Here is a 12,367-nt window from a genome sequence, read left to right as displayed (position 1 = left end):
TTGAGAAACACCAGAATTCTCAGAGGATTAGAGATGTTCGTCTTGCCTTAGTTTGGAGCTGTAGTCGCTGTGCAGACGCAGCGGGCTGAGGCTCCGCTTCAAACTGCCGTTCTGTCGTAAACACCATTAATGAGGAGTTAAGTAGGTTTAAAAAGAATATTTCTGTGGCGCCGGTGGAGAATTAGTTGGCTAACTATACTAGCTAGCCGAAGTTACGTCCAGGCTAAAAACAAAAGTTTCCAGATCAGATGTGGGCGGGGTTTGCGCGCACCGTTTGAGGTGATTGAGTTCGCGTCTCTGATCTGAGACCAGCGCTGTTTGAGGGTAGGGATGGAGTCTACTTGCCCATTCATGAATATTCAGTTTTACACTCGGCCAACATTTAACATTTAACATTTAACATTTAACATTTAACATTTAACATTTACATTTAACATTTACATTTAACATTTAGCATTTAACATTTACATTTAACATTTACATTTAACATTTAACATTTACATTTAACATTTACATTTAGACTTTTGCACATTTAACTAAATGTGAGAAAACATGTTGTGTCATTTAGTTAAATGTGAGAAAACTAGTTATAGGTGCTCCTTTTACATTTGGCACCCCATAGGGAGCCAGTTCCCCTCAGAACTCTGGCTGCAGCATTTTGAATAAGCTGTAGGCTGTAGCTGTTAGTACATCCTATGAGAAAGGAGTGACAGTAGTCAAGCATAGAGGTAACACATGCTTGAACCTGTACCTAAATTTGAGCTGAACATTAATGGAAGATTCGAGAATTATTAAGGGAAAGTGTAATAATGGTATCAACACATTATAAGGGTAAAAAAACACATTATAATGTCCCTACATATCTTTTTCGAGGCAGAACCCAGTAGGAGGGAGGCTACTGTAACATGCCACATTTAAATAATAATAAATCCTAAACTCTGCAGTAAAAGTACACAGATCTTTGTGTAGGGACGCAAATTGGTTAGTAAAGATGACGCAGTACTTTGAATTATGTTATTTTATTTTGGGGGACCTATCTTCTAGTCGGCAGTTCCGGCGTGCCGCGAGCAGTGACCAATCGGATAGCGGAAGAGGAAAGCGGAACAAAAAAAGGAAGAGCGGGAACGAGAGAAGAGACGCAGGTGGTGCGGAAAAACGTAAACGGGAGTGCGAAGCAAGGAGAGTGCCATGTGAGCAACACTCGAGCGATTTCCCGGAGCGCGTTCTAGTGTTTTCCTGTACTTGTGGTGAGCTGATGGTTTAATTTGAGCCGCGAACCTTTGTTTATTTTGTAAGAATACTGTTTACATCCTCAAGATCCTCTGTAAGGTTATAAATCGGGTTATAAGGGTAGTGTACTGTGTTTACTGTGTACTCCAAAGTGACCACATTGTTTTGTGTAGTGTTGGGTAGATTTACCCTAGGGTAGGGGCGTCCCACCTACCTAATCGGGTGTGGGGAGTGGGAGGGACCGCTTCCTTAAAATAGTTGGACACTCATCACTCCAGGTAGCCATTGTGACAGTGGATGAAGTTCTGGAGCCCTCTATCCTGCACCCAGTGGCTGGCAGTCAGAGTAGGTAGGAAACCACATACCTATCCACATAGTGTATCAGGGCCGATTTGACTGAAGAATTGCAGACCTACATCTGGCACTACTTCAGTCATCCAGGGTGGACTATTTAAGTTACCCCCTACGCAGCGGAGGTGTACCCTCCGCTACATTTGTGAGGACATAGTATTCTACATCCTACAGCCTGCTGTGTGGACATGGAAGGTTGTTCTATGTGAGATTATCAGGCTGTGATAGTGTTCTACTTCTTCAGCTTGTCTCCTTTTGCCAGAGATGAACTCAAGAGCTGGAGATTGTCATGAACCAGTGTCGCCACCACAAAATGCAGTTACATTATTACTGTTGCACTCACTAATTATTACATATGTATTCAATAAGTTGATGTATGTAGTAAACTGAAGTTAGGAAGATGTTCATATTGACAAATGAACAACCTGATTATTGTTACAACACTATTCTGATCTCAGTCTGTTATTTAGTGCTTCATGAAAGTGTTACAATAAATAATTATTTTTACCATTTTACCAACATCTCAGTGAAAGGTAAGGCAATACAAAGTAAATGATATGTTTAACATGAAACATTTCAATTGGTTTCAAATTATTAATGACAATGACTTGTTTTGATCGTCTATGTCAGCATAAACAGATGTGTTGTTAACATACAAGTCTACATTATGATGTTAAGCTTATCAACACTTTACTACTCAGGTAAATTACTGCTCAGGTGATTACTTATTGCATTGAGCCTCCATAGAGACAGGTGACAATTTCTCTCCAGGTTGTCCTATGCTTTCTGTTGTCACTGTAAAGTACAGACTACGAATAAGCTACGACATGTCATTCTTACTGAATGTAATTGTGCAGGTGTAGTTCCTGCGATCCGTTTGACATCTTCAGCTACAGCTGCTTCGATTGCAGGATCTTGGTCCAGGTTGTCTCTGGTAAAGTAAAAACATTAGAATACAGAGTGAGTAAATATATCGGAGAAATACTTGAAGAACATTGTAGTTGAATTTACTGTTGCTTGGTATCACCTTCTGCAGCTAAAAGAGAGAAACACACAATACTAGACTACTGTCAATAAGAATATAAAATATAAATAAAATAGAAAACTTATCCTAACATCTTAACATCTTTATGCTTTTTTTAAATGTTTTTTTATCTTAATTTATAGAAATCCTATGTTTTTCTTTATCATACACTAACAGAACAAATAAAGTTGTATGCATCTCCTCATCTCCTGGTTCCCTCGTGTGAAGAAAGATGAATAATTCGTAGGATCACTATAAATTACAATGTAATACAAACATTTTTTATTTCTACTCAGCTACTCTACTAGTTTAAAATCAAGTGTCAGACTGATAAGACCACAAAAGCAAATGACTGAATATAACAATTATTCTGCAAAAACAACAGATCAATTAATATTTACATTCAGCAGGACCTGATTCTAGTTTGGTGTTGGCCTCCAACCTCCTCTCCTCATTTAAACCTAAATGTAATAAAAAGCTGATTCATATTTAATCCCACATAAAATTCAACATAATAAAAATATACGTATTTCTACTAAACTACTTCCTTTGAAACCATCAACCAATCAAAATCTTGTACTCACCTTTTTTCGACTGGACGAACAGGCGTAATGGTCAGTAACCGTCAGTCACTGCTGCCTGTGGTGTGGAGCAGGATGAGGACTGCAGACAGCCATGTGTCTTCTCCATAACTCATGACACTGCAATCCTCTGCCACTGAGGAACTTCAGTGGGAGACATGAGTCCCCAGTGCCACTGTGACTGAGCTGACCTACTGTCGCTGTGGAGGAAACATAATAGCTACCCTGCCAGACGCTAGGGCAACTTGCATGGGGGGATTGACGGCCCCTGCCAGGCGCTGAACTCAGCCTTCAGGGTGAAAGAAAGCCCATCCATCCAAATATAAAAAACAGTAAAAATTGGCTCCGGTGCCAGACGCTACCTGGGACCTGAGAACCGCTCAACCAGATGCAAAGGCTCGTTCTCAGGGTAAAAATTACCATTTAAACTTGTTCATCCAGGAAAGAAAGAAAGGTCCCAGCGCCAGACCTGGAACCTGAGAACTGCCCAGCCAGACGCAAAGGCTAGTTGTCAGAGTTGGAATGAACATTTAAAATTATGATATAGAAATAAAACTAAAAAAAGAAAGAAAGGCTCCAGTGCCACATGCTAGATGGTGCGTAACAATCTCTGCTAGATAACATAAGGACAGTAGGACAAACTGATCTTGTCAGAAACAACAGCTGTTAGGCCCACCTGGAAGTAAATAGAACAGAAAAACACACACTGTACAACAGGAGACACGTGAAGCTGCAGAGCAAGCTGTGGGGTTGTCGAGTATGCATTATTAGGGCAATTTCTGTGCATTTTCAGCTCCAAACGCCTGGGAAACATACCTATTTTTAAATGAAAGCTGTTCTTCCACCATTTAGAGTATATCTAAAGCTTGGGCTCTTTGGAAAGGTAACACTGTAGTTTTCACCATAACTTCGCATCCACCATTGGTGGATGGCGAGTTGCAAAGTCACGTACTATGCTTTAATAACAGGAAGAGCGGTTGATGGATTGGATAAACTGAAGGAACACATTGTATTGTTAAATCAGAGGACATTTTATTATAACAGGATGAAGAGGAAATCAGGAAAATAACCATAATTAACATTTTTGACCATGCTTTCATACCTCATTACTGTAGGTTTAGTTTAGTTTCATAAATAAAGGTTTTGTCCTTGCTCTGGTTTCCACTCACACTCACCCCTGGCCTACGTCTACTGCCAATATGCCAGCAGTACATCAACATAATAAACCTCTACACAGACATGGGCATTTTTACATCTGGCATGTAGTCAGGTAATGTTTAATTTATACATATTTACACAAAAGATGCTGGATTAAAATAAACATGGCCCATATTCACAAAATGGAACAATGCAACTTTGTGCATCAAATTGTTTTATGGTGTGTTTTATGTTATTTACGACATCTTAATGTAAAAACCTAGTTTTGGAGTGTGCAAATCAAATGTTTCTGCAGGAAGGGGAGAAAGGAATAGATGCACTCACTGTGAGGGGAAGAAGTAGTTCATGACTTAACCATTAACTTATCTACATATGCAACTTGATAAGCATGAAGGAATCATGATAACTAGGTGTCTAAACAAGTAGCATGTTTTATTGTTTTAAGGTTCAATATAGTGTCGTCTTAATGGCTATTTCAGACGGTACGGCTCATTATATTCGGCCGTTGTGTTAAAAGTGCTGCTACAAGCAAACAGTCATTTGACAACAGTCCTATTTCTAGCTCATCATTACATGGAACCTTGTTTTAGATTAATCACCGTATGTATTTCATCTTAGAAGAAAGAAGTGTCTGAGGAGAAGGCCCCTGCCAGTCGGAATTCTTCCTTCATCAGCACACAAAACAGACGCTGAGGCAAAGCTTTGGAATACGGTGCTGGCCTCGGGACACATGTACGCAAGATAATCTCCCGGCCTGCTGCGGAAGGGAAGTCAGGCACTTTGATGCTTCCTCCTGTTGGTCTTCTGTCCACCTCCATGTCTTCGTCCAGCGGTGCCAGAAGGGTAGCCTGAATGCAGAAAGGGTGAAAGATTTAACACTGGAACCACAAGTGTAGTAGACCTGGGACTGGTGTGACATGGACTCAGGGTTGCAGGACTTAGAATGTGTGGGAGCCACTCATCCGTCTTGACCCTTTGATCAGAAGATGCATAGAAAAAGATAATATCTATCTATCTGTAAAGTAATGACTGAGCTCACTTGTGCGTTTGCTGTGAACCATTGTGAAGACATTTAGGTTTAGCACCAGAAGATGAATGAGGCTAAAATATATTAAAAATAAAATGTGCAGGACTTACAGAACATTTGAATATGTCAAACTATACTTTACTGCTCATTTATTGATTTTTGTGTGGGTCTGTCTTTGTCATTAAGCAGTAACTGGGAATTAAATGCTTGTTTCTGGTGGTTACCTCATCACTGGTGAAGTCAGCGAGCTTGATTCAAGCAGCGAAAAAAAAAGACAACACAAAAACACAGTCCAATGTGGATGATGTAGCACAAAAATACAGATTCTACATTTTTACTGAAATCCTTCCTAAAAGGCTGTTTACCTTTTGAGCTTTAGCAAACAGCCTGTAGATGATCCTGCCGGTCGGACTCTGGCCAGCTCCAATCACCTCCACATCTGGCTCTTCCAGCAGAGAGGTCACAAATCTGAGAGAAAGACAGCAAATATTAGTATTCTACTAAACTCAAATGACGTTGCTCTGGTATATGTAACTTACTTCTTTAGTTCATCTGCGTCCTCTGCATTCTCACTCTCAGTAATGGCAAACTTGGCCTTGAGTGAGCGAGCTTGAGTGACGACTGTCTCCATGGCAATCAACTGGTTAATGAAATCCTGCAGACAGAGGAAGGTCAGACACACGTAGAGTCAGAAAAGCAACTGGAGAAACTTGATTGCAAAATGCTTTGACTTTGACTCTCATCAATTAAAATGATGTGCATTTAGATTCATTCTTTGAAAACATACTGAAAAACTGAACAAAATGTACAGCTGGGGGACAAATTAGCTTAAGTTAATTAGCTAATTAATTAACTTCCAGGACAGTCACTCACCTCTAGCTTTTTGTAGTCCTGGGTGGTGGGATGGAGCAGCTTGCTTCCTTGAGATGTCGCTTGCTGAAGACTTTTTTTCACTGATGGAACATCTTCTACTGACTCTGTAAATAGATCAATAGAAAGCTAGAGAACAATTTCTGTTGAGATCGTTCTGCTGCAATTACCACGCCATGGTTATTTGAGAGTCTATGGTCTTTATTCCTCTTTGTTTGTACCCGAAATGAATCTTGTCCAACATAAACAGTATAACTGTAAACTCACCTTCCTCCTTTAGCTTCAGAATTGCTGAATGGAAAATGCAGGGCAGGAGATGGCGAGTAACGTCTGCAGGCTTCTGAACCGCCAGATAGTGCAGAACCTAAACAGACGAACATCATCAGACGTCTGTCTGTTACTGAATGAGCATTAGTGACATTAGATGGCTCTACAATTTACCTTTTCAGCTTCTTTTGTGTCGTCGAACAGTCTTTTCTGGCGGCGTGCAGGTACAACCCTGGCTGTCTGCCACGTCTCCACCCACATGTTGCCTGGAATCATCATCCTGGTGCTGAGCTTTCCTTCTACCACTGTGTGGCCTTTCTCATCAACAACCTCCTCTTCTACATAATCCCTTGGAGAGTACCAGCGCACAAAGTCCTCTAGAACACAGCCTGGGTTCGCTGCCTGGAGGGAGAGAGACAAACTTGAGTAGGTGCATCCATGCGTCTATGTTGAGGTGGCCACAAGCAAGCAACACCATGTCTGAATGAGCAGCCATGTGTAGATGAAGTTTAATGGTCTGGGTCACCTTAAAGGATTCCATGTCAGACAGTAGACAGGCACTCTGCATCCGAGCGCGGAGGTGGGAACCCTCTGCTGATGTTCCTAGTTTAGCCAGTACTTCTGACTGCTCCTCTAACAAATCTTCTGTCATGGGAGCGGGTTCCTGAAAATGAAACACACACAGACACACACAAGTTCAATGTGAATGACCCAGCAGCTTGTGAGTTTGCCATTTATTTGCAGCAGGTGAGACAAGCTGACCTGTGTGATGGGGATGTAGAGCAGCTCAGGGGACTTGAGGAGAGTCATGTTATTATAAGGCTGCAGCCTGCCCTCCGCTTTAGTTTTACTCCCATCCTTTTGTTCATCAGCAGGTGGAGCCTCAACCTCCCCCTGGTCACTAAAGCACTCAAAGAACTCATCCTCACTATCACTCCAAGACTCCCAGGATTTCCCTGGAGAGGCCTCTTTTGTTGAGGTGGACCCAAGTGTCCTTGCAGTTGCAGAGTCTGGTCTGGAGCGGGAGCCACTGGACACCCTGCGCTCCTTTTCACTGCCTTCTAGCACCTTGCGAGCTTCATCTCTGGACCTTTTTCTCTCAATGCAGCAGTTCAGCATCTATGGAAGAAAGGAAGACCTTTTCAGACATGATCATTTGTTTGTCAATATATGTTGAAGTTATGCTATTAGAGGTTAATATTCACATGAGTGTATATATTATTTTTGCCTTGTGGCATTAACCCTAAAGACATATTGTCTTTTAACATGATGGAATTTCCTTTAGAAAACATAGAGCTGAAGTCAAACAGGACTCCTCAATTAAGTTCAGTTGTGTCTTTCTATAAATACCTGGAGCTTCTGATGCAAAAGACAGCAGCGAAGATCAGGAGGTCCACCAGAGAGTCTGAAAGAGTGAAAAAACACATTCAATGCAACATCTACCTTTTGTATCGTTTCCCCCCAAAGAATTTTAATTGCAAAATTTGCATTACAGTATGGTTATACACAAGTCTCATTTAGAATAGTAAAAAGAAAATGCAACAAAATATAATTGATATAAAAAAGATTAAAGTCTGAACAGCATGAAAGTAGAAAGAGAAGAGGGGTCTGTTTTACCCACCCACAGATGAGGTAGTTGTTTTCCCAGCGGTAGCGCAGCTCTAGAATAAACTCCTGCCAAAGATGGGCGACGGCCCTCAGGCCACCGTGGTAATAGTTCACCAGACACACACACAGAGCCAGCCGGTAGGTCAGACTGTCACTGGGCGCCGACTTCAGCTGGAGATAAAGGTTCTGGGCAGGGAGAACACACAGTCAACATTTTAGACTTTCTGCTTATTCTCTGTTGCAGCTTAAATGTCACTGCCTGCAAATGGTGAAACATACATCGTGCTCGGCTTTCCCACAGGGGTTTGCCTGGGCTGTTTTACCCTTTCCATTCTCTGATGACTTCTCCACAGCAGCATCTGGGAAGAGATACTGTGAAAAAACAGAAATAAAGCAGAAGAAGAAGAAGAAGAAGAAAATTACACATGTACTTGGCAGAGTACAAGTAACCTTAGCTGACCCTGACTTGATTCATACAGTCAAGACAACTGTAGAGTTGTCCATCACAAGGCCACAGAGACAGGCAATTACCCACTCCCGGACTCTGACTGGAGAAAGCCTGAGCATAAAACTCCCTTACCAGAAGGACAGAATTCAGTATGTCAGTGTTGAGTGGGGACTCGTCAATGCGTCTGTGGCGCCGGATATGCTTTCGGGCACTGTGCACCATATTAGAGACGGACAGTTTAGAGATAGGCACTGTTGTTGACGGCTCTGTCAGCTTGGACAAAGCAGCACTGATGTCATTGTTTTCTGTGGGGAGATAATAAATGTCACATTTATTCCTTTACAATATATATATATATATATATATATATATATATATATATATATATATATATATATATATAATAGTAAGGAGAGCCAACCTTTTCCTTCATCGTCAGCCAATCCTCTTCCCAGAACCTCCTCTGTAGATTCCTTCCTACAGCAGAGCTTAAAAAACTCGGTCAGAACATCGCCTGCATGAAACAATTAGTTAATAATACAATTAAGTAAATAAACCATGAGAGTTTATACATTACATGAATAGAACAACACTAATTTCTATTAAACTAGTTTCAATGTTTGCTATGAATGAAGTGAGGGTGATGGTACATGACTAAAACTACTCCTGGTTTTACATGCAAATGATGTTGATGTTAACTGAATAGCTGATGACGTGAGCTAACTCTGCTTTACTTTGCTTAGTGAGGCACTGGCTTTTATCTCACCAAGTAAACACTGAGGGTTTTCAGCTGTCCTCAGTCTGACTGACCAGTGAGGAGCTTGAAGAGGGTCAAGGTCACTACAAATCAGACACAGAAACAGTTAAAACACGGTCATTACAGTGATAATACATTGCACCATCTTAACTTTACTTCTTATGGTGTGAGATTTTACCAAGACCAATTTCTACTAGATATAAGATGTAAATATAGTTATATGTAGATGATGCCAGCATAAAGCATAAGAAGGCATAGAACACTGCCCAGATAAAACAATCCAGAACATCCCTACCTGTAGACATCATTATCCACTACTATCCCTTCTGTCAGATGAGGCCATGTTGTTGCAAGATGAAGCTCACTGAAACAGACAAACACAGAAACAAAACTTGTAGTTTGAGCAAATGAGCTCAAACATAGAAACCTTAAATTAAACATAATTTCTAAAGAACTGAACAAAAGTTAAATTCCAAAAAAAACAGTCACTTGTCTTTTTTGACTATTGTGCTGTACATTTTTCTCATGTACTGTAATTAACATTTACATATTTACCTAATCGGCTCCTCACAGGCTCCAAATGGAAGCTTTCCAAACTCCACACCACCAACCTCGCCTCCAAGAAGTGTATCAAAGTCTGTCAAAAACATACACACACAACAAAGAGACCATGATTCAGTGTTGTAAAATTATCACCCTCAAGTCCAACTGTTAACCATCATCACAATTATCATTCCATCAGGACCATGTGCCTACCTGGAGGCTGCTGGGGCCATGAATGCTGCTGCCAGTCTTGAAGAATGTAGGTAAAACGAATGGCAATATTGACTGGAGGTAAAGATGATATAGAACAACCCTGACAGGGAAAAAAAACATACATTTTATGTCATTAACACAGTATATCAACAATTTAAAAACTGGTTAATTGAGCACTTTAGTCGGACCTGGGTCACATGTTTGGCTTATTGAACACTTACTATCTTGGACTTGAAGATGTCTAGCAGCCCAGAGAGGTGGTTGTACTGGCTCGGTACCTTGCGCAAGTGAACCATTTCAAAATCAGTGCGCACACCTGGTCCCTGACACTCACCCGCATATATCCGCCTCCATTTCTGCTGGACCTGCACAAATGTGGGTATCTGGCTAAATTCAGAGGAAAAACAGAGAAATCAAATTATTAAAAATAAAATAAAAACGTGGTATTTATTATCAGTCAAATCTACAACAAAGCAAGGAACAAAGCAAAAGTTCTGAATATCTCCAACATGTTGTTTTTCACCATGGCTTTTTGCACCTAGTGCAGCTGCATATGCAAGAAGTAAAACATCAGGTGAACTTCTGTAAATCAAACCACAAAATGCATTGAAAAACAAAATGAACTCACCAACCACTGTTAGCCAGAGAGATGGAGATGGAACTGAGAAGCAGATTGCATTTAGACTCACTGATGATGGCCTCACAGTTGGCTCCAGGGGTAATGACTACAAACTCTCGTACACCATACCTGTCAGCAAAGACATAAATACACAACAACATATTGACTAACTACTAACAACTAAAATAAGTGGAGGGACAGGAGCGCAGCATGCGAAAATAGAGACAGGGCGTGTCTAAGACTGTTATTACATATAGTGAAAAAGCTGTTAACACACTAAGATAAGTCCAGATTTCTGCAGCATATTGTGTTAACTAATGTGAATATTAACTATTTTTCTTATCCAAAGAACACGCGCTGAATCTCTATTTGTTATTATTAAGCTATCTTAACATCTGATAGGAGATTGTAACTAACAACTAAACTCACCATCTGACCAGGCAGTGGGCTCGAGGCGGGAAATCATTATTCATACACAGAAGGTCCTGCATTGCCAGGGGGAAGGGATCTGTACACAAGATTAAACATATGTATAAAATATAAAAACATAATGAGAATGAATCCATTAATCTGTCTGGGTAGACTCTTTCAGTAGTTACAATTAGAATCGAATTACATTAAGTCATTAGGTTAAAATACAGTTGATGAAATATCTCTACCTTCCTCCAGCTTGTCCTTCCCATCATCCTTCTCACTTTCTTGTTTGAGGAAGTAGTGAGTTATGTAGAACTTAAAGTCAGCAAAACTTATGTCCTGAGACTTCTCCTCCCAGGTGCCACTGGTATATGCACCCTGTCAAAGAATTTTGCGTCACACCAAGCTGCAGTCAAAGAATCTACTGGCTGGACGTTTATTAATATTAGTCATTTGAATAATTTTAATTAAAGCAGAATACCTTCTGGGGCAAAACATTTCCTGCTGAGTTACCAACTAGCTTCCAGTCATTTAGCACCTCCTCCACTCTGGACACGAACCTTCAGGTAGATACGATTTAAAACCATTAAACAAGAACTTCATTTCAGCAAAGAAAAATACTATGTCGAGAAAATGAAACTGGACGAAAGAATCTATCAATGAATGTTCTGATATTAACTGGTTGTAGAGGGTTTGTCAATCCTAACTGGGTCTTTTTTTATAACGGGGTGTATATATTTACTGAAGCCAATGTTTACGTGTCACTGTTAAGAAAAGGGACGAGTAAGACCGCCTACCGTTCCCATTCTGAGGCAGTGGTGAAATCGGTAATCTCAAACACCTCCGACTCAGGCTGGAAAAGACAGCACCAAGTTAGAAATTACGCCTTGGTAATAAAACACTTTGATAAAGCCGTGACGGAAACTTACATCGCTATCAGCCGCCATGTTTTTTTACTTTATCCACATCCGGCATCTATTTCGACTTCCGGTGGACCTCTTCTTCTGCTTTTCCTTCTGTTAGATTTTTTATACCAACTTTATCGAAATACTAGTGGTAACTTATTAAATAACTTTAAAAAAATGTGAGCACCAGACACTCAAGTTAAACAGCTGTATAAAAAACTGACCTAACTCATATTTTACTACTCAGCACAAATATTATATGGGGTCTAAAAGGTAAAATTATCTAAACATGTCTGTCTGTTATTGTATTTCCACTTCGCGTTTATCCAACCATTTTGGTTATTCCAAGCAC

The 12,367-nt window shown here is 40.4% G+C and overlaps 1 protein-coding gene across 2 annotated transcripts; it reads right to left on the bottom strand.

Moving 5' to 3' along the window:
* Positions 1-4,430: 4,430 nt before the first annotated feature.
* On the bottom strand, positions 4,431-12,137 carry rab3gap1 (RAB3 GTPase activating protein subunit 1). Of its 2 annotated transcripts, XM_029135193.3 has the most exons (25): positions 12,040-12,137; positions 11,908-11,963; positions 11,592-11,670; positions 11,356-11,488; positions 11,126-11,204; positions 10,706-10,825; positions 10,299-10,464; positions 10,078-10,177; positions 9,877-9,958; positions 9,617-9,685; positions 9,331-9,404; positions 8,986-9,078; positions 8,697-8,869; positions 8,396-8,488; positions 8,130-8,302; positions 7,859-7,913; positions 7,271-7,627; positions 7,035-7,172; positions 6,683-6,910; positions 6,509-6,605; positions 6,245-6,348; positions 5,911-6,026; positions 5,737-5,839; positions 5,596-5,619; positions 4,431-5,192 (listed from the first exon to the last, which is right to left on the bottom strand). In XM_029135193.3, the coding sequence occupies exons 1-25, from the start codon at positions 12,055-12,057 to the stop codon at positions 4,959-4,961; spliced, it is 2,964 nt and encodes a 987-aa protein (XP_028991026.1). In that variant the 5' UTR covers positions 12,058-12,137; the 3' UTR covers positions 4,431-4,958. The 2 variants fall into 2 exon arrangements, with proteins under 2 accessions (XP_028991026.1, XP_028991028.1); XM_029135195.3 differs by lacking the exon at positions 5,596-5,619.
* Between the last annotated feature and the right edge of the window lie 230 nt (positions 12,138-12,367).

The sequence above is a fragment of the Betta splendens genome, chromosome 19, assembly GCF_900634795.4.
Source record: "Betta splendens chromosome 19, fBetSpl5.4, whole genome shotgun sequence".
Classification (NCBI taxonomy): domain Eukaryota; kingdom Metazoa; phylum Chordata; class Actinopteri; order Anabantiformes; family Osphronemidae; genus Betta; species Betta splendens.
Note: the sequence above shows the minus strand (reverse complement) of the source record. Positions and strands in the feature narration are given on the sequence as shown.

Excerpts from the sequence above, each read along its gene's own strand:
- rab3gap1 (XM_029135193.3), bottom strand. Across the intron at positions 10,178-10,298 it reads ACATCTTCAAGTCCAAGATA|GGTTGTTCTATATCATCTTT; the intron begins GTAAGTGTTCAA and ends TTTCCCTGTCAG. Across the intron at positions 7,173-7,270 it reads TCTACATCCCCATCACACAG|GAACCCGCTCCCATGACAGA; the intron begins GTCAGCTTGTCT and ends TTTCATTTTCAG.